At 44.4% G+C, this 19,878-nt stretch overlaps 1 protein-coding gene across 6 annotated transcripts in view; it reads left to right on the top strand.

Annotated features, from left to right (window-relative positions):
• The window catches only part of SEC31A (SEC31 homolog A, COPII component), a 73,772-nt gene that overhangs the window by 20,441 nt on the left and 33,453 nt on the right, over positions 1 to 19,878 (top strand). For all 6 annotated transcript variants that reach the window (XM_087724032.1, XM_087724029.1, XM_087724028.1 and 3 more), the window contains exons 9-20: positions 436 to 597; positions 1,840 to 1,992; positions 2,972 to 3,202; positions 4,533 to 4,607; positions 5,843 to 5,893; positions 8,364 to 8,441; positions 9,272 to 9,338; positions 9,984 to 10,162; positions 13,258 to 13,384; positions 15,700 to 15,845; positions 17,064 to 17,237; positions 19,226 to 19,399. In XM_087724032.1, the coding sequence (XP_087580158.1) occupies positions 436 to 597; positions 1,840 to 1,992; positions 2,972 to 3,202; positions 4,533 to 4,607; positions 5,843 to 5,893; positions 8,364 to 8,441; positions 9,272 to 9,338; positions 9,984 to 10,162; positions 13,258 to 13,384; positions 15,700 to 15,845; positions 17,064 to 17,237; positions 19,226 to 19,399 (1,617 nt within the window). The remainder of the gene's footprint in view (positions 1 to 435; positions 598 to 1,839; positions 1,993 to 2,971; positions 3,203 to 4,532; positions 4,608 to 5,842; positions 5,894 to 8,363; positions 8,442 to 9,271; positions 9,339 to 9,983; positions 10,163 to 13,257; positions 13,385 to 15,699; positions 15,846 to 17,063; positions 17,238 to 19,225; positions 19,400 to 19,878) is intronic.

Below are 19,878 nucleotides of genomic sequence, written 5' to 3'. Positions count from 1 at the left end.
CCAGCAGCCTCCTGGGACCTCTATTTCATCAGCTGTATAAATTAATGAAACAATAAACAATAAAATACCGGGTTCCTTTTAAAATCCAGTGATAGTAAATATATTGTTAACTGAATCTCATGGTTGTTAGGTGTGGCTACCTCCTGAAAGGTTTCAACAACCAAGTCAATGGGGAAGCCAGCAGGAAATCGCCAATCCCTGGCAGCTTGTAGACAGACCAGCAAACAGGAAAGGAGCTGAGGGGGGAGGGGTTGGGGAGGGTGCACCGCAGGGCCAGGGAGGGTGTGCGAAGATGCGATGGAGGCTTGGAGTTGGCAGGAGAATATAATTCTCCATGTTGCTCGCGATAGATTCATACTGTATACTGACCAGTTTGGCAGGTTGTTCGTTTTGGCAGCCATAATAGTTGTCTTTCTTCCTTTCTGCTGGCCACAGGTGTTGTATGAGCTTCCTACCTCTACCCAGTGGTGCTTTGATGTGCAGTGGTGTCCCAGGAATCCTGCCCTTCTCTCTGCTGCTTCTTTTGATGGACGAATCAGTGTTTACTCAATCATGGGAGGAAGCACGGATAGCCTGCGGCAGAAACAAGCGGACAAGGTATCTCATTTAAAAAAAAAAATGGGGCCAAGGTAGGTTTTATAGTTTACGATGAAACGCATAAAAATAAACTATTGAAAATTTTGGCTGTTTCAGAACTCCATGTTCTTGGTTTCTCAATGAGTCTTTAAATGTCCACCTGCCAACGAGGAACAGATCCAGTACTATTGGTTCTTTGGCTGTGTTCATTTTTTCATCCCCTAATCCACTGCTCCTCAACCGTGGCAACTTTAAGATATATATGGACTTCAGCTCCCAGCTGGCTGGGGAATTCTGGGAGTTGAAGTCCAGACATCTTAAAAGTTGAGAAACATTGCTGCAATCCTTACCTATCTGTCAGAGTTTGTTGCAAAAATCAAATCCAGAAAGCATGCAAACATAACTGATTCAACAAGATTCATTAACTTCTTTATATACCGTATTTTTCGGAGTAAAAAATGCACCTTTTTCCCTCAAAAAAGAGGCTGAAAATCTGGGTGCGTCTTCTACACTGAATACAGCATTTTTTGCCTCCCAAAACCCCGGCCTCTTCCCCAAAATAGCCATGCAGGGCCTGTAGAAGGGTTTCGGTGAGTTCTTGGGGGCTGAGGAAGGCAGAAATAAGTGAAAAACAGGCTGTTTTTTGCTCAATTTTGCTCCCAGCAGCCCCCAGGAGCACTCTGCAAGCCCCCTAAAGGCTATGCATGCCTTTTTTTTTTTTTAAACAGGCCCGTTTTTGCAAAAAACGAGCCATTTTTGGGAGGTTTGCAGAGTGCAAAAACTTTTTTTTAAAAAAAAAATTTGCCTCTTCAAAATCTTGGTGCGTCTTATACTCTGAAAAATATGGTACATAATAACACATGGATAAATGTACAATACCAATAGTGGATTCTCCAACGTGTTGGTAGTTAAATGCAAAACACAGGCAGAGGAGAGATTGGTTTCAGTTCAGAGTTCACAGCTTTATACAGACAAAGAGGCTCTATACAGGGCAGTTAAACTAAGCCTAAGCCAGGCTCCTTGCTTTCTCAGCTCCCTCATTGGCTGACTTAGTTGCTATGCCTATTCATTGGCTGACCTTATTACCATGTCTCTGCCAGTTCATGAATATTCTGACACTTATCATCCTTTGATTTTAAAAACAAACACAGAAGGCACTTTTGATAAATGGCAAACAGATTCTGACACACAAAAGTTTGCCCTGGAATTGGATTGAGATAAAGATCAAGGAATAATTCCCTCTTTCTCTTCCGTTTTCAAAAGCTCTCCTCGTCTTTCGGCAATCTCGATCCCTTTGGAACGGGGCAACCCCTTCCTCCGTTGCAGCTCCCACAACAGACCACTCCGCAGAGCACAGTTCTCCCTCTGAAGAAACCACCCAAGTGGATCCGCCGACCCGTGGGAGCATCTTTTTCCGTAAGTCCCTGCTGTTTAGATCAAAGAAAGAGGCAGTGTACCTAACAGCAGCTCCGCCAAATATTTATGATTTAAATTTTGCCTTACTTGTTCAACGCTTGTTGAATTTATGATTGTATTTTACCCTCTTGGAATATTCCTAACTTCAGAAATGGCTGAAGATCAGTTTTAATTCAATATTTGTGTGTGTTTAATTGGAATTGTATGACCTACCGTATTTTCCGGAGTATAAGATGCACCTTTTTCCCTCAAAAAAGAGGGTGAAAATCTGGGTGCGTCTTATACACTGAATACAGCATTTTTTTGCCTCCCAAAATCCCGCCCCCTTCACCAAAATGGCCATGCATAGCTTTTAGGAGGTTTATAGAATGCTCCTGGGGGCTGGGGAGGGCAGATATGAGTGAAAAATCGGTTGGTTTTTGCTCAATTTTGTCCCCTCCAGCCCCCAGGAGCACTCTATAAGCCTCCTAAAAGCTATGCATGCCCTTTTTTTGACAAAAAACAGGCAGTTTCTGTGAAAAACGGAACATTTTTTGCTCATTTGGGGTGGGGGGCTAACCCCCCAGGAGCAGTCTATAAGCCTCCTAAAGGCTATTTGTGCCCTTTTTGGGGGGAAGAAGGACATATTTTTGCAAAAAATGGGCCCTTTTTGGGAGGTCTGCAGAGTGCAAAAACTTTTTTTAAAAAATTTGCCTCTTCAAAATCTTGGGGTGTTTTATACTCTGGTGCGTCTCAGAAAAATACGGTAAATAAACTGAGGGTGTGACCCCCTAGACCAAAAGGGGCTGCCTACGTCTGTCCCAAGAGCGTTGGTTTCATATGTAGTATTCACAATTGTGTATAATATTGCCAACTCCTTGGAGGCAGACTGTTGCAATTCCGCACAAATCATACTGAGCACCAAAAAGGACTTGCTTTCAAACTGTCTCGTTGTACGAGCAGGGATGGATAACAATACCACTGATTGTTTTAATTCCAGTTTGGCGGGAGGCTGGTCACTTTTGAGAACAGCAAGACTCAACAGCAAGGAGAACATCCTCAACAACACTACCACGTCTACATTAGTCAAGTTGTCACCGAGAAGGAATTCTTGAACCGGTCCAACCAGCTGCAGGAAGCGGTTCAGGCCGAAGCCTTTGTCAGCTACTGTCAGAAGAAAATCGATGTAGCCAAAAATGACTTCGAGAGGAACGTGTGGTCATTCCTCAAGGTGGTTTTTCAGGGTTGATTGCGTTCAGAATCTCTCGCTCGCTTTATGCAGTAGTCAGATCCAAAGTGGGAAATATTTTTGGATCCATATGGGCCCCAGAATACTTGGCAATTCTCAACTTATGATCCATTGCTTAGCAAGCATTCTGAGTTATAACGGACCTATTTTGGATCTACTGTATATACTCGAGTATAGGCCGACCCGAATATAAGCCGAGGCACCTAATTTTACCACAAAAAACTGGAAAAGTTATTGACTCGAGTATAAGCCTAGGGTGGGAAATGCAGCAGCTACCGGTAAATTTCAAAAATAAAAATAGATACCAATAATGTTTTTGAATATTTATTTCAAAGAAAAACAGTAAACTAGCGGTGTATTCAATGAAATACTTCACGCACCTCATGATGCTGATGTCCCGCTGTGATGATGATGTCCCGTGCAGCCGCGGGAGCGATGTCCCGCCTCCTATGACACACGGCACAGTGATTCCTATCATTGGATCACTGTACCAGAGGAGGTGGGACATAGCTATGTGGCTGCTTGCCATAACAAGGAGGAGGTGGGACATCGTTGCAGAGCGGCAGGAGGGGGAGGAAGGGGAATCGTAAGACAGCCCTGCATTACATTAGAACGTGAGGAGGGGGGATGGTGCGATGTGCGCTGCGCGGCAAACTGACACAGAGGGAGGGGAAACTCACAGGGGCGCCGGGCCATTCACGAGCCTCACCCAGCGGCATGGCCCCGCCCCTTTTTCTCCTCCATTTCGGGCAAATTTTTCACTGACTCGAGTATAAGCCGGGGCGGCTTTTTTCAGCCCAAAAAGTGGGCTGAAAAACTAGGCTTATATTTGAGTATATACAGTACTTAAAATGACCCAGATTCAAAGATCCAGTGGTTGCGCCACCCCACCCCCCCAGGGAACGCACCAACGAACACGAGTGCTGCATCCCACGTCCATGTGGCTGTGTTTTATGAGAGTTTTGCCAAAAACCGGATCGTACTTTTAGGTTTTGGCAAAACTCTTTTGACAAAACTACTCACAAATTTCTGGAAGAAGAGTAAGTGAAGAAGAAAGAAAATAAATCCAGTTAGCTTTCATTTCTCTACCATTTTTCCCCATGTAGAGCTGATTCTGTTGCCCTCTGCTGTCCCTTTTCCTTCACTTCAATTGCTTTGCTACAGAGTTTCCTAGCTACGGGTCATTTAAATTTTACCATAATGTATAGTGATTGTTTGGCATAGGTGTCTTGCATTGTGAATGCAGGAAGAAGGCAAAAACTAGCCAGTCTCTCAAATGCATTCTTTCCTTTTCCTTTTTTTATTTTTTAAGGTGCATTTTGAGGAAGACTCGCGTGGCAAATATTTGGAACTCTTGGGGTACAAAAAAGATAGCCTGGGACAGAAGGTAAGCGTTGCCATGTTATATTTTTAAGGACTACATTAAAAAATATTTGTCATCCATTAATTGCCTTTTGGGGTTTGGTTTGAAAGAAGTCATGGGGCTATGGGTAGAAAATAGATACGGCAAGAATTAAAGGCCTTTCACCTCTCAATAATCTTAAAATAGCCTGCTCTCTGATTAATAAAATGCTCAGGAATTCCTAGGAATTAATGAATTATAGCAATAGCAATAGCAGTAGACTTATATACCGCTTCATAGGCCTTTCAGGCCTCTCTAAGCGGTTTACAGAGAGTCAGCATATTGCCCCCAACAATCTGGGTCCTCATTTTACCCACCTCGGAAGGATGGAAGGCTGAGTCAACCCTGAGCCGGTGAGATTTGAACCGCTGACCTGCTGATCTAGCAGTAGCCTGCAGTGCTGCATTTAACCACTGCGCCACCTTCCTAGTAATTGCGCCAAATTCCTAGTAATTGCATGAAATATCATCCTCTCTTTTTTGCTGATATTCATAGTCTAAATCAGCCTTTCCCCAACTTTTTTTTTTTAACCCTGGAAGAACTTTTGAAATAATTTGAGGTTTTAGGGTATCTCTGCCTAAAAATTGCAAAACACAGAAAAACAATACAATTCATCTCTAACTACACAACCGACACTTTTCAACATTTACAACAAGTGGGCGCCCAAGTTGCAGCACGTAAAAATTCCCATTTCTGCTAATGCCAGGAGTATGCAGTGCGCACAGCTCAAAAAGATGGTTGTGTTCTTCTTTTTTTTGCTTCCATCTCAAATTGCAGTGGACTCAGGTTGAAAAAGACAGGTATAGAGTATTTGAATAATAGGGACATCCACAGAGTGTTTCTTGCTTGAATATATCACTCACCTGGGTCAACTACCGTATTTTCTGGAGTATAAGACACACCTTCCCCCCCCCAAAAAAAGAGGCCTGCAGAGTGCAAAAACTTTTTTTAAAAAATTACCTCTTCAAAATCATGGTGTATCTTATACTCCGGTGCATCTTATAGTCTGAAAAATACGGTAACACACGAGAATAGGTGGATGAGGGAAGAAGGAAAAAATATCACAACAGTTTTAGTATTTATATCGTTTCGGGATCATCGCTTAAGATCTGACTTCAGATAAATTGAAAATATTTCATCCTTTTGCCTGGTTTTTTTTTTTTTTTAAGAAGCTTCATTCTCCAAAATAAGTGTTACGCCATTTGTTTTATTTTCCTTAGATTACTTCAACTCTTGCTAAGGAGAGTCCTCAGGGCAGAGATCAAGATGAGGTAAAAAAAAATATAGATAATTCAGTGCAACTTTTAAAAAAAATTGATAAAATTTGGAAAGTAGCACCTTTTCACTTTGACTTTATTGCAGCCCAGTGCTTATATAGTAAAAAATAAGAATTTAAAATCCCGACAATGCAATACCCATTAAGGGAAAATACTGATCTCTACAAGGAGATGTGTGGAAGACTCAGTGTTCATTGCAATTTGCTAGTTTTACTCTAAAGTAAACTATGACAAACAATCTGTCTGAAGTGGTGTAGTGTTTCCTGCCTAAATGGGGTTGGACTAGAAGACCTCCAAGGTCCTTTCCAACTCTGTTATTCTGTTCTGTTATTCTATTCTATTCTTCCTTTTCTTTTTTCTTATCCACTGGCCCATCAGCAACATGAATCACCTCAAAGGATTACAAAACTACAGTTTTTATTGCTTATCCTCGGCAGAAGCTAAACACTGCCACAAGCTGAGCTGGGCATCCCCTTGCTGTTCTCCTTTGTACACCTCCTTCAATCCCAGTTGGACTCCCAGTTTCATTCCAAAGTATTTCCTCCTCATTTCTCTGCAGCCATAGTTTAACTTTCTCCTTTTAAAGCATGGTTTCTCTTTCTGCAGAGTGCTTGATTTCAATATATTTTTCTTCCTTTGTATTTATGTTAAATCATATTTTTTTTCCATAGATAGATACATCGATAGATAGATAGATTGACAGACAGACAGACAGACTAGATAGAATAGGTCGGTGATGGCTAACCTTTTTGGTGCCGAGTGCTCAAAGAGTGTACAACCCCAAAATGCAATCTGAATGTCCCCCGTGCATGCGCCCCACTCCTCCTTGCCCATTTTGTCTTCTAGGTTGGTGCAGGAGGCTTTTCAGGCATGGAGGGGGGCTTGTGCGGCATCCCCACACCCCATTTTGGCTTCCAGGTTGGTGCAGGAGGCCTTCCAGGCCCAAAATGGGGTGCACCAACCCTCAAAATGCAATTTGAGTGCCCCGCGCACATGCCCTCTGCCCCCTGCGCAGCCCAACCATGTGTCCCCTGACAAACACAGGAAGCAGTCCCTGAGTCGGCCCTTAACACAGCAGCTCCTTCCCTTCCCCAGCCACTTATGGAGACTTCGCCCTTTACCACCCTGCCAGTGTGATTCCAGTAGCCAAATCTGTGCATGGGAGGGGGATCCGAGCTCCAGTGTCCCAGTAGCAGCAGGGCCAGCAGGCAGGACCAGCTGACGCCAGGGCACGCCGAGAGCTTGGCCTGTTGTGGCTACGGGCAAGCACATGGTGAGACGGAGAGGGTTGGGCCGGGAATAGCAGCACTCCCGCTCCCATCGCCCCCCATGCTCAGTGCCTCCTGTACATAAAAAAAGACATCCCCTGAAAATAAGTCCTAGTGCTTATTTTCGAGCCAAAAAAAAAAACAGGCCTGTCTTTTGGGGAAACTTGCGAGGTACCATTTTGGTCGGGAGACGAGCTGGTGCTCTGTGCAGGTAATCAGATTCCTGACAGCTCTGAACCTTCCCAGTTGCAGCGCCCATTGGCAAGGCAGCTCCTACAAAGGAGGAGGCCTTGGGTAACACTGCAGAAAGAGCCAGTTGCCTTTCTCTCTGGGGCAAAGCCAACTCGCCTTCCTATGGTGCACCTCGGAAGTGCGTCTGGGTGTCCTACGACAGGGCTGGCATCTTGGAAAGCCAAACTACTACTATGCACTAGCCTTGTGGTCTCCTGGTTAATGTAACAGTGCCCTATGCCTGTGATGGCGAGCCTATGGCATGCATGCCTGAAGTGGTATGCACAGCCATGTCCCCTGGCACGCATGGTGTCGCCTGTTCCTCTTCCAGGTTTCTGGCATGCATGTGCTGATCAGCTGGCCTTTCTGCGCGTAGCAATGCCAGAAACCCGGAAGAGCTGGTCGTCTGTTTTCCGGCGTGAGCTTGCGCGCCTGTCAGCTAATCGGTGTGTGCACATGCGCGGCAGTAACTTGCCGGCTGGTGCGCATGTGCACGCAGGAAACCCAAAGTTTATTTGCTGGTGCGCGCATGGGCAGCGCCTGTTCCTGGTTGCAGTCCAGAGAAACACATATGCAGGTGCTCAGTGCCAAAAAGGTTCCCCATCATTACCCTACGCTAATGACTACTAATAATTACCCCCAAGGAGAATATTTGGACGTATCCTGGGAGCAAACCTAACTATGGTTTCTGCTACACTTCCTTACTTTCCTGCTCTGTTGGTGTGGGTTGAAGGTCTCCTGTAATTATTTTATCAAGCAGTCGATCTTTGGATTCTTCAGAAAGGGAAATGTTGCAAGAAAGAAAAAAGAATCGGGTTCTCCTCCTTGTTGCTCTAACTCTAGGTTTACTAACATGACACTTTTTGGGAGACTTCTTGGGGCTATTTGGGGGCTATTTGCATTGGTTAAGGAGTTGGTTTCTTTGCTTTAATCTTTCAAACTTCCTCTTCGTATCGGTGAGAAAGGCTCACGAGGAACCTGATCCGCTTGCACAGCCTGATGTTGGAGAGGGTCTTGCTGTTCAGGACCAGCTGTTGCCAGAGGTATTCACCCCACTTTTGTGCTAAAAAATGCAAACTGACTCACACGGGTAATGAATGTGAGTGATTTTGCATGGATTCCCAACTAACCTGTTTGCTTCTGTGGGCATCTCATGTTCTCGGGGCTATACAGGGAGTCCTTGACTTACAACAGTTTATTGAGTGACCGTTCAAAGTTACTACAGCCCTGAAATAAGTGAACCTATGACCGTTTTTCACCCCACTGGCTGAAGCATCCCCACAGCCGTGTAATCAAAGTTCAGACGCTTGGCAGCTGACTCATATTTATGACGGTTGCCAGGATCACGCGATCCCCTTTTGCGACCTTCTGTCAAGCAAAGTGAATGGGGAAGCCATTGTCCCTTAACAAGCGCGTTACTAGCCCGTAACAACTGCAGCGATTCACTTAACAGCTGTGCCAAGAAAGGTCGTACAATGGGGAAAAGCTCCATAAATGTCTCACTTAACAACAGAAAGGTTGGGCTCAATTGTGGTTGTAAGTCGAGGCCTATCTGTATCGCTGGGACTGTCTTTAAACTGAGAGGGTATTCAAATTACCTTCAGAGTTTAGCCATATTTGATCTATGCCTATTTGCTCAAAATTAAGTTCCATAGTGTTCATTCCCAAGATGAATGATCAGAGGAGTGAAAATGTAAATACACCATTTCTCATTGTAGTGAGTAGGATAAAATAAATTATTGTTAAGTGGCAGTTTTCATTTCAGTGCAGCTCTGCCACAGTGGCTCCCGTTATAAAGCACGTTGTGATTAGAATGCATTTAAATAACATGTCCTGAAAAATATATTAAGCTGCATTGTTTTTCCCCTTCCAGAGTAAAAACGCTGAGATTGATTCACTGCAACCCATCAGTGAAACCTTTAACATTTCTGTCACCGGAGGTAAATATATATACATATATACATCTTCCGTAAAGTCTCAGGTTACTAAACGGAGTTCATTTTCTGTGTCTCCAAAAATAAGACAGGGTCTTATTTTCTATAGGCCTCCAAAATATGGCCTTGGCCTTATTATCGGGGGAAGGGGGGGCTTATTGTTTTGGGGTTGCCAGGCGGCTGCTCTCTTGTTAGCGGGCTCCCAAAGAGCCTGGCATAGCCTCAGGGGCGAACGGCTGTGTTACGCTGTCACAACAGCGCAACACAGCAGCCATGAGGTGACCACGCTCACGAGCATCCGCCCGGCAACCCCCCCTCTCCAGCCGGGCAGAGCACTACTCACCGACCTAGCAGTATTTCAAAGGCGCCAAGCTGCGCAAGCGCCTTCCCCCCCCCCCCCCCCAGGCTCCCATGACTTGGCACCTTCGGAATACCGCTAGATCAGTGAGTGGTGCTCTGCCTGGCCGGAGGGTGGGGTTTGTTGTCCAAGGGGCTTATTTTCAGGGGAGGGCTTATATTTTTCCCCACCCCAAAAATCTGGCTTGGCCTTATTTTCAGGATATGTCATATTTTCGGGGAAACACAGTACATTTTGATTATAAGATTATGGTGATGAGCATTATCTGTGTGTGTTTGCTCTCCTTCATGCAGACATTGATGGTTTGATCACTCAAGCTTTGCTGACGGGGAACTTTGAAAGCGCCGTGGACCTCTGCCTGTATGACAATCGCATGGCTGACGCCATTATTCTTGCTATAGCTGGTGGCCAGGAACTCTTATCCAAGACACAGAAGAAGTATTTTGCAAAAACAAAAGGCAAAATTACCAGGGTAGGTGGAATTTTTTCAATTGGAAGCAACGATAAAACTTACAGATTGGCAAACCTTATGATTAACTCCCCCCACCTCCTCCTCCTCCTCTTCTTCTTATCCCCCCCCCCCTTTCAAACCCTTGGGCAATTCAGAGAATAGCTAAGCAGATATGTATTTACAAAAGGACACATCATTTTTATTTGTTAAAAAGAGATTTTTAACTCCATTTGACGTCCATTTCTTTACGTCCGTTAAGTGAATCACTGCAGTTGTCAAGTCAGTAACGCAGTTGTTAAATAAATCTGGCTCCCCCATTGACTTTGCTTATAAGAAAGTCGCAAAAGAGGATCACATGTCCCCGGGCCAGTGCAACGGTCATAAATATGAGTCAGTTGCTAAGCGCCTGAATTTTGATCACGTGACCATGGGAATGTTGCAACGGTCATAATTATGGAAAATGGTCACAAGTCATTTTTTCAGTGCCATTATAACTTCGAACGGTCTCTAAACAAACTGTTGTAAGTTGAGAACTACCTGTACGGCCATGGTGGCACAGTGGTTAGAGTGCAGTACTGCAGGCTACTTCTGCTGCTTGCTAGCTGCTTGCAATTTGGCAGTTCAAATCTCACCAGGCTCAAGGTTGACTCAGTCCTCCGTCCTTCCCAGGTGGGTCAAATGAGGACCTAAATTGTTGGGCGGTGATAGGCTGACTCTGTAAACTGCTTAGAGAGGGCTGGAAAGCACTGTGAAGTGGTATATAAGTCTAGGTCACAGGTCGGCAACCTTAAACAATCAAAGAGCCACAAAGATCCTAACTGGAAGTCTCCCATTCAATTCTGGAGCCGACCGGAAGTCCCGTTCCCCCACCATACAGTCTCCTCCTAGTGCAGCATCCTTTTTCATCTACCTGTCCTAACCAAAAGCCCTATTAATTGTGGACCCGACCAGAAAACCCGCCCCTTGCCACAGAGACTCTTCCTGGCATGCGGTGCTCCTCCCACCCCCCACCCCAAAAAAACCGGAAGGTCTTCTCAAAATTTTGGCACCGAAAAGTGACAGGGAGCTGCCGCAGAGGGATGGAAGAGCCACATGCGGCTCGGGAGCCGTGGGTTGCTGACCGCTGATCTAGGTGCTATTGCTATACGTCAGGGGTTCCCAAACTTGGCAACGTTAAGACTTGTGGACTTCAACTCCCAGAATACTCCAGCCAGCTATGCTGACTGGAGAATTCTGGGAGCTGAAGTCCACAACTCTTAAAAGTTGCCAAGTTTGGGGACCTCTGCTATACGTCAGCATAAGCCATGGAAAAATGCGAAGATCCGATTGGACTCAACACTTGATGTCCAGTGTGAGGTAGTGTTACAAGGAGAAAAGGAAAAAAGACATTTCTTTCAAACAGGTATACTGTGTAATAAGAGAGTATGGCAGCTGAATCTTAAAGCATAGCTCAGAGATGAGCAAAAGATAAATCCACTTCCCAGACTCTGGATGGATGCCAAGATCTGACTCATTCACGCTTCACGAGAATCAATATTTAAAGTCTCCATTCGGTCGAGGTTCTGTGAAAATAAGACGGGGTTTTGGTATAGAACAGGGATACCCAACCTTTCGGATCTCAGGGACCACTAAATTCATAATTTTAAATCCCATGGACCAGTAATACATTTTTTAAAAAAAAGATAAATAGTATTTAGTGCAGTATAAAAAATGCAGATAATTTTTCTGCAGACCACCGAAATTTTCTCACAGGATCACCAGTGGTCTACGGACCACTGGTATAGAAAGCCTGACCCTTTTGTTCTACTTCACTCAAAATATAGGTAGTCCTCAGCTTACAATAGTTCAGTTAGTGACCGTTCAAATTTACAGTGGCACTCGAAAAAGTGACTTACAACTGGTTTTCACACTTATGACTGTCGCAGCCCACACACACAGACACACCCTTGGTCACGTGATCAAAATTCGGATGCTTGTCAACGGCTTGTCCTGGGGAGCACAGTGTCCTGTGCTTTTGCGACCTTCTGGCATGCCAAGTCAATGGGGAAGCCAGATTGACTTAGCAGCCAGGTGACTAACATAACAACTGCAGCGATTCACTTAACAACTGAAGAAAGGACATAAAATGGAGCAAAACTCACTTAACTGTCTCACCAACAAAAATTTGTGGTTGTAAGTCGAGGACTGCTTCTACTGTGGCAACAGATGAAGCAAGTATCAACGTTGGTTCCAGAGTTGGTCATTCCTCGGGTAGACCTGTCAAGATCAGGAGGACTTGAGTTAGTCATGATTGTGATTGTCATGATTTCAGTGGATCTCTGACCTACCGATTCATGCATAGCATAATACAATCTGGTGTGAACCAAGTTCTACAGAAGCTTTCCATATGCCCCGCGACTGAGTTGCCTGCAATGGAAGCCAAGGATGGCCAAATTCTGTGGGGTGCACTCTTCACCTCTCTAGGGACAGCCTTAGCAAGACCCACACCTAGAATACTGCATCTAGTTTTGGTCACCACACTATAAAAAAGATGTGGAGACTCTAGAAAGAGTGCAGAGAAGAGCAACAAAGATGATGAGGGGACTGGAGGCTAAAACATATGAAGAACGGTTGCAGGAACAGGGCATGGCTAGTCTAGAGAAGAGGAGGACCAGGGGGGACAGGATAGCAGTCTTCCAATATTTGTGGGGCTGCCACAGAGAGGAGGGGGTCAAGCTATTTTCCAAAGCACATGAAGGCCAGGTGAGAAATAATGGATAGAAACTGATCAAGGAGAGATTCAACCTGGAGATAAGAAGGAATTTTCTGACAGAGCAATCAACCAGTGAAACAGAAGTTGCCTTTGGAAGTTGTGGGAGCTTCATCCCTGGAAGCTTTCAAGAAGAGACTGAGACTGCCATCTATCAGAAATGGTGTAAGGTCTACTGCTTGGGTGGAGTTGGACTAGATGACCTACAAGGTCCCTTGCAACTCTGTTATTCTAGCAGCCATTTGGGGAAGGGTGTTTTATGTGTTCTCAATACTCAGTTAAAATTGCACAACTTTGGAGAAAGGGCATTTTGAAGGTTCTATTGACGTTTGTGTGTCTGTATGTCCCCGTCCCCCCCCCATTGCAGCTCATCACTGCTGTTGTAACCAAGAACTGGAAGGAGATTGTCCAGTCGTGCGATTTGCAAAACTGGAAAGAGGCCTTGGCAGCTGTGTTGACTTACGCTAGGCCGGATGAATTTGCAGTTCTTTGTGGTAAGCCAGATGGGCATTCACAATTCTAAATATTATTCCCCCCATTCCCTCCCCTATAGATATAGATGCAGGCAAGCAGGCAGGTGGACGTGTGGGAGATACAGATACATACATACATACACACACACACACACACACACACACACACACACACACACACACACACACATATGTGCATGCATACATACTTATAAATAATGTTCTCAATCCAGGGAAATAATACCTGGCACATCTCCTTTACTAATTATTTATTCAACTTGGGCATTCGGATTTCGTGCCTGAAGGTAAAAATAGTGCCTCCTATTTTATTTTATGGGCCTCCTATTCTAAATCCTCCTGGTTACTAATGGCCTTTAATTTGTCTCTGATGAGGAGCACTGATCCTGATTAATATCTGAGAATTAATATTTGAAAGCATTGGATACGCGGACTCCGAGAGGAAATGAAAGCATTATTAAGCTGTTAAAAAATTGTAGATCCGAAGGCAGCCCTCCTGTAAAAGCTCTTCTTTTCTAGCGACTCGATGAGAAATCATTCTGGATCTTGATCTTTAACTTTGGGATCAGTGCCCAGTAGCACAACTTGGAATATTCATATAGCTTCGTCTTTCCAACTCTCCAGAACTGTTGCAATCTAGAATTGGGAGGAGATTTTCCAGTTAAATGTCTATGGAGGTTCTCAGCCATCCAGGTCATGGTTGTCCCGAAGGTGTTTTTTCAAGAGGTAACTGGATTTTCTGGTGTTTTCTTTGAAGACCTTTCTCTTCTCATCCAGGAAGTTTCTTCAGCTCTGGTTGATTGGTGGGGAATGATTGCCAGAGCTGAAGAAGCCTCTTGGGTGAGAAGCGAAAAGTCTTCAAAGAAAAAACAGGAAGTCCAGTTGCCTCTTGAAAAAAAGCACTTTTGGACAGATTGTCCAGTTGCAAAACTGGAAAGCAACCTTAGCTCCTGGGTTTGCTTACACTAGGTCAGACAATGTTGTAACTGTGGTTAAGCTTTCATCAAGCTACTTCTCATTCCAGCGTCTTATTTCAGACTAGCTGATAACCTGGAGTTGCCCGGGTATTTATTTATCCTAATCCATACATTTGTCCTCAAAAATAATCCTGGACGAAACGTAATTTCTAATGTTGGATATTTGTTGAGAGAAGACTCTACTTTCCCCTGTGGCCTTCATTCTCCTTTCTCCCCTGCCCCCATTTTAATCTTTTTTTAAAAAACAATTCATTTTTAAAAATATATAAACATTCCCTCGTTCTTTAAACGGTGTGTCACCTGGGTACAAATATCTCTGTGCAAGAACCATCAAAATTTACAACATCATTACATTGATATTAATTCTCTAATCTTAGAATAGTAGTATATTAAATAGTTTAACATAGTAAACCTGTTTTGTTTTTTTCCTGTTAACATATCTTCTACTAAAATATAACAATGACATTAAACATAATAATCCTCATCATCATAATACTAACAATTATGATATTGTTTATATCTCAATCTTAACATATTTTCTACTCTTCTTTAATCTCCTTCTTTTACTTCCAACTTCTATATTTATTCTCTAACCATGGATAAAGTAATTCCCATATCATATAGTATTCAGTTTGTTCCTAATTGTCAGCGTTAGTCAGTTCATTTCTGCACATTCTAATATTTTCCTGATCACCTTCTCATCAATAGGGATCTCTTCACTTTTCCAATGTTGTACAAATACAATTCTAGCTGCGGTTAATCTTTTAATGATACATTTTAGATAACTGATTATTATTACTGTTTTATCTTTTTAATATTTGTAAGCTGCTCAGAGTCGCCTCCGCATGAGATGCGAAACACATAAATCCAATACACACATATATACATGCCTAATACATATACACACACCAGTGGTGGGTTCCGGATCCCGTTGCAACTGGTACGCTGCAATGGGGCCGGGCGTCCACCACATGCATGCATGCATGCGTACTTACTGCCTGCGACGCTCGAGCTGCTCAGCGGAGCGTCGCACAGGCGCTGTATGTTCTGTGCACGAAAGCCTCGATCGGCTCAAATACCGGTAAGGAGGGCAAGCGGGTGGATCTTCCAGAGCACCTTACCGGAACGGTATGTGGTGCTCCCAGCAGGTCCCGGTACACCCCAGTCATATCCCACCACTGACACACACACACACACCCCACCACCACCAGCAGCAGCAAATGAAGACAAGGAAATGGGGGAGAAGGTGTAGCTGAGTCTCCAGTGCTTTCTAATTATCTGGATAAATCGTTCTGTGGCCACATTGGTTCCCATGTATATTTTGTTCATCTTCCTAACTAGATTTGTTGGGCTCAAGACTTGAAAACGAAGGGGACAGCGTTTTGCAAACCCAGGCTTGCCTGTGCTACATTTGTGCCGGAAATGTGGAGAAGCTAGTTTCCTGTTGGACTAAAGCCCAGGATGGAAACAATCCACTGTCTCTTCAGGTTTGGCCCTTTTATTTTCAATTCCCTTTGGGTCTCGGTCTTTGGGAGATGCACAGTATAATCCAAAGTTCCCCAACCTTTCTGGTTTGGCAGCCCGGGGGGGGGGGAGGGGGAGGATAAGGGGGAGGTGCCTATACATGCATGAACGCATGTACGAACAGGGCCACGATCACCCACGGAACACAAATGGGGCCGCAAGTGCCCACACATGACACTCATGGTGATGCTAGTGCCCACACAACGCTCGTGGAGACACTAGCGTGAGGGGACTGCGTCCGCTGGCCAGTCACTCATGCAGTCCAGTGGTCAAGAGGCCATGGACCAGTAGTGGGCCATGGCCCGTAGCTTGGGGACCCCAAATATAGGGTCTCCTGCTGAGCAGGGGTTGGATTAGAACAGGGGTCAGCAATTTGCGGCTCTGGAGCCACATGTGGCTCTTTCGTCCCTCTGCTGCGGCTCCCTGTCGATAAAAATATGTGTCACAACCGCCAATGTGCGACACACAATTTATTGAGCTTTTCGACCCCCAGTAGGCCAACCATGGATAAATCCAAGAAAATAAAAGTTGCAGAAGAAAACAGAACCTTTAATTCAAATACATAGGCTGGTTTTGGGGGCACTCAGGAAATAGTCAGGCACGGGAAGGGTTTTATGCCTCCCGGTGTTTTCTTTTCCGTGGGAAACAGGTCCAAATGGCTCTTTGAGTGTTTAAGGTTGTCGACCCCTGCACTAGGACCATGATGGCAAACCTATGGCACGCATATCACAGGTGGCATGCAGAGCCCTCTCTGCGGGCACGTGGGCCATCGCCCTGGCTCAGTCTAGCCGCCCATGCATGTGCGCCTCCCTCCGGCCAGCTAATTTTCGTGTCTATGCTCTGCATGTGCGGGGGCAGCGGGGCGCATACAGAAGATCTGTGTGCATGCACGGGGGGGCGGTACACACTTGGGTGGGCGTGCACATGTGCATGGGGGATCATGCGTGGGGGGAATTGTATGTGCATGCACGGGGGCGCACATTGTATTATGGGTGTGTGCATGCGCATACGCTTTTGGCCCTCGGCACCAAAAGGGTTAGCCATTCCTGGACTAGAAGACCTCCAAGGTTCCTTCCAGCTCTATTCTGATTGAAGTCAATTCTAGCTTAAGAGTCCATCAATCCGTCTGATTCAAGCTTGGTCTTGTTTGTTTGTTTTCTCCTTCCATTTTACGCTCCTAGGATCTCATTGAAAAAGTGGTCATCATGCGTAAAGCTGTCCAACAGACTCAGGTGATGGACGCCAACGCTGTCGGGGCCCTTCTGGCGGAAAAGATGAGCCAGTATGCCAACCTTTTGGCTTCTCAAGGCAGCATCGCTGCAGCCTTAGCTTTTCTTCCAGCTGATACCAACCAGGTAAGCCGACTTCACCGTGCCTGTCTATATTTCCTTGTTCTGCCTTTTACGGCTAGTCCTCAACTTATGACCACAGCTGAGCCCAAAATTAATCTTGCTAAGGGAGACAGCTGCTGAGTGACTTTGGCCCCCATTTTACACCCTCCCTTGTTAGGGTTGTTGAGTGAATCACTGCCGTTAAATTGGTGACATGGTTGTTAAGTGAACTTTGTTTATCGGAAGGTCGCAAAAGGGGATCACATGGGGACACTGCAGCTGTCATAAATATGAGTCCGTTGCATAGCGTAGAATTTTGAACACCTGACTTAGCGGATGGTGCAGTAAGTGTGGAAAAAGATCATAAGTCACACTTTTCAGTACCATTGTAACTTTGAAAGGGGACTAAATAAAGTGTTGTAAGCCAAGTGCTACCTGTACTAGATTAGCCGATTGAAGGTGGCCGGAGAGATGAGAGGTTCAGTCAGCCATCACCAAACTGGTTACTCTGAGTCCATTGTCTTTTGTGGCTTTTGTGACAACATTAACTATACATCCTCTTGATCGATCTGTTCCTGTGCGTATTACTCAACATGGGACTTATTGTATAAATGGCTGGATAACAGCTGCAGAGTTTAGAAACGTAATAACAGAAGAAGATCAACAAACTAGAAATAAATACAGATATATAGATATAGATATAGATATAGATATATAATTAATACACACACACACACAGTAAGTAATGTTAATATCGGATTGTATGTGACTATGGATTTAAATGTATAGAATGTAAAATATGTAGAGCATTACTGTACAATTATGAAAATAAGGGATATAACTATGATGTACAATATCATGTATTTAAAAAATTATGCTGTATGACTATGAGAATAATGGTTATGATCAGAGAATAGAATAGAATTCTTTATTGGCCCAAGTGTGATTGGACACACAAGGAATTTGTCTTTGGTGCATATACTCTCAGTGTACATAAAGAAAAATAAAATACAATACCTTCATCCAGAATCGTAAGAGACAACACTTAGTGATAGTCATAGGTTACCAATAAGCAATCAAATTATACTAGGAAACCAATAAAATAATATAAAATTTAAAGATAGAAGCAACAGGGTTATAGTCATAAGTGGAAAGAGATAGGTACTAGGAAGGAAGAGAAGAATAATAGTAATACAGTCTTAGTAGATAATTTGACAGTGTTGTGGGAATCAGTTGTTTAGCAGAGTGATGGCATTCGGAGAAAAATTGTCCTTGTGTCTAGTTGTTCTGGTGTGCAGAGCCCTAGAGCGTCCTTTTGAGGGTAGAAGTTAAAGCAATTTATGTCCAGGATGTGAGGGGTCTGTAGATATTTTCACAGCCCCCTTTTTGACTCATGCAGTGTACAGGTCCCCGATGGAAGGCAGGTTGGTAGCAATTGTTTTTTCTATATAATACCCCGTTTCCCTGAAAATAAGACCTCCCCGCATAATAAGGCCAATCAAGCTTTTGAGCGCATATGCTAAAATAAGCCCTCCCCTGAAAATATTGCAACACAGCAGCAGCCATGAGGTGACCACGCTCGCCACCTCCTGCACCTCAAAAATAATAATACCTCCACGAAAATAAGGCCAAGTGCTTATTTTGGGGGTAAAAAGAAAATAAGACCCTGTCTTATTTTCAGAGAAACACAGTGGGTGTGGGTGTGTGTGTGAGAGAGAGAGGGGGGGAGGGAGGGGGAGAGAGAGAGAGAGAGAAAGAGAGAAAGAAAATACCTCAGGCTGGTATTTTCAGCTTATGGCGAGTGAGACCTCGCCGAAACGTCGCCAAGACAATCTCAATCTTACTATAATACTATGTATATTTAAAAAGGATTTGGTACAGCCAATACACGGTTGTTTCAAAACTGGAAATACGATGTGGAATAAAGTAAAATGCATAATAAAAAGTATTTTTTCAAAAAGATAGATCTGCTCCGGTGAATCTGCTTAACTGGGTGTTTTGCCCTTTGCCAGCCCAACATCGTGGTGCTACGGGACAGAATCTGTAAAGCGCAGGGGGAGCTTCCCAGGGGCCCGGAGGCAACCCCAGCGCCCTACGAGAGGCAACCAGCAACCAAGGGGAGAAGTGGCCCTGCTCCTGGCCAGATGCAGATGCCGCAAAACCCAACTCCGCATTATTACCCGCAGGTAAAAAGGCCCCTTCGGCTACCACCCTTACGTCGGTGGTCACAGCATTTTAGTGCTTCTGCATGATGGTCTGCTCAAAATTACCCCAAAAGTGCGCCTCTTAAATCAGAGCTTGTCATCCCACTTTCAGTTATATCAGAGCTTGTTATCCCACTTTCAGTTTGGGAAGGTGTTCCTTGCACTCTCGCTGCAGAGACATTTTTGGAAATCTTGCCTGGTGAAGCTGCTGGAGATTTCATGGAGCAGCTAGTCAAGGTTTTACTAATTTGAAAGGCTCTTTGGAATAGTGATGTATTTTGCCCCCCAGCTAATGTCAGCAAGAGCTCTCCCTTTATCCGTTTCTTGCTTTAATTTCCCCTCCGGATCTTCAGTTTTAATAAAGCTTCGTCCATCATCATTTAGTAGAGATGCCTTGCCCCCAAATTGTTATATATAGCATGTCACTTGGCTCAACGTTTTTTTCTGGAGACTCTGTAGAT

Source organism: Thamnophis sirtalis, unplaced genomic scaffold (assembly GCF_051295495.1).
Source record: "Thamnophis sirtalis isolate CommonGarterSnake01/CBP01778 unplaced genomic scaffold, rThaSir2_p1.2 scaffold_10, whole genome shotgun sequence".
Lineage (NCBI taxonomy): Eukaryota > Metazoa > Chordata > Lepidosauria > Squamata > Natricidae > Thamnophis > Thamnophis sirtalis.
This window is presented reverse-complemented; position numbering and strand designations above follow the sequence as displayed.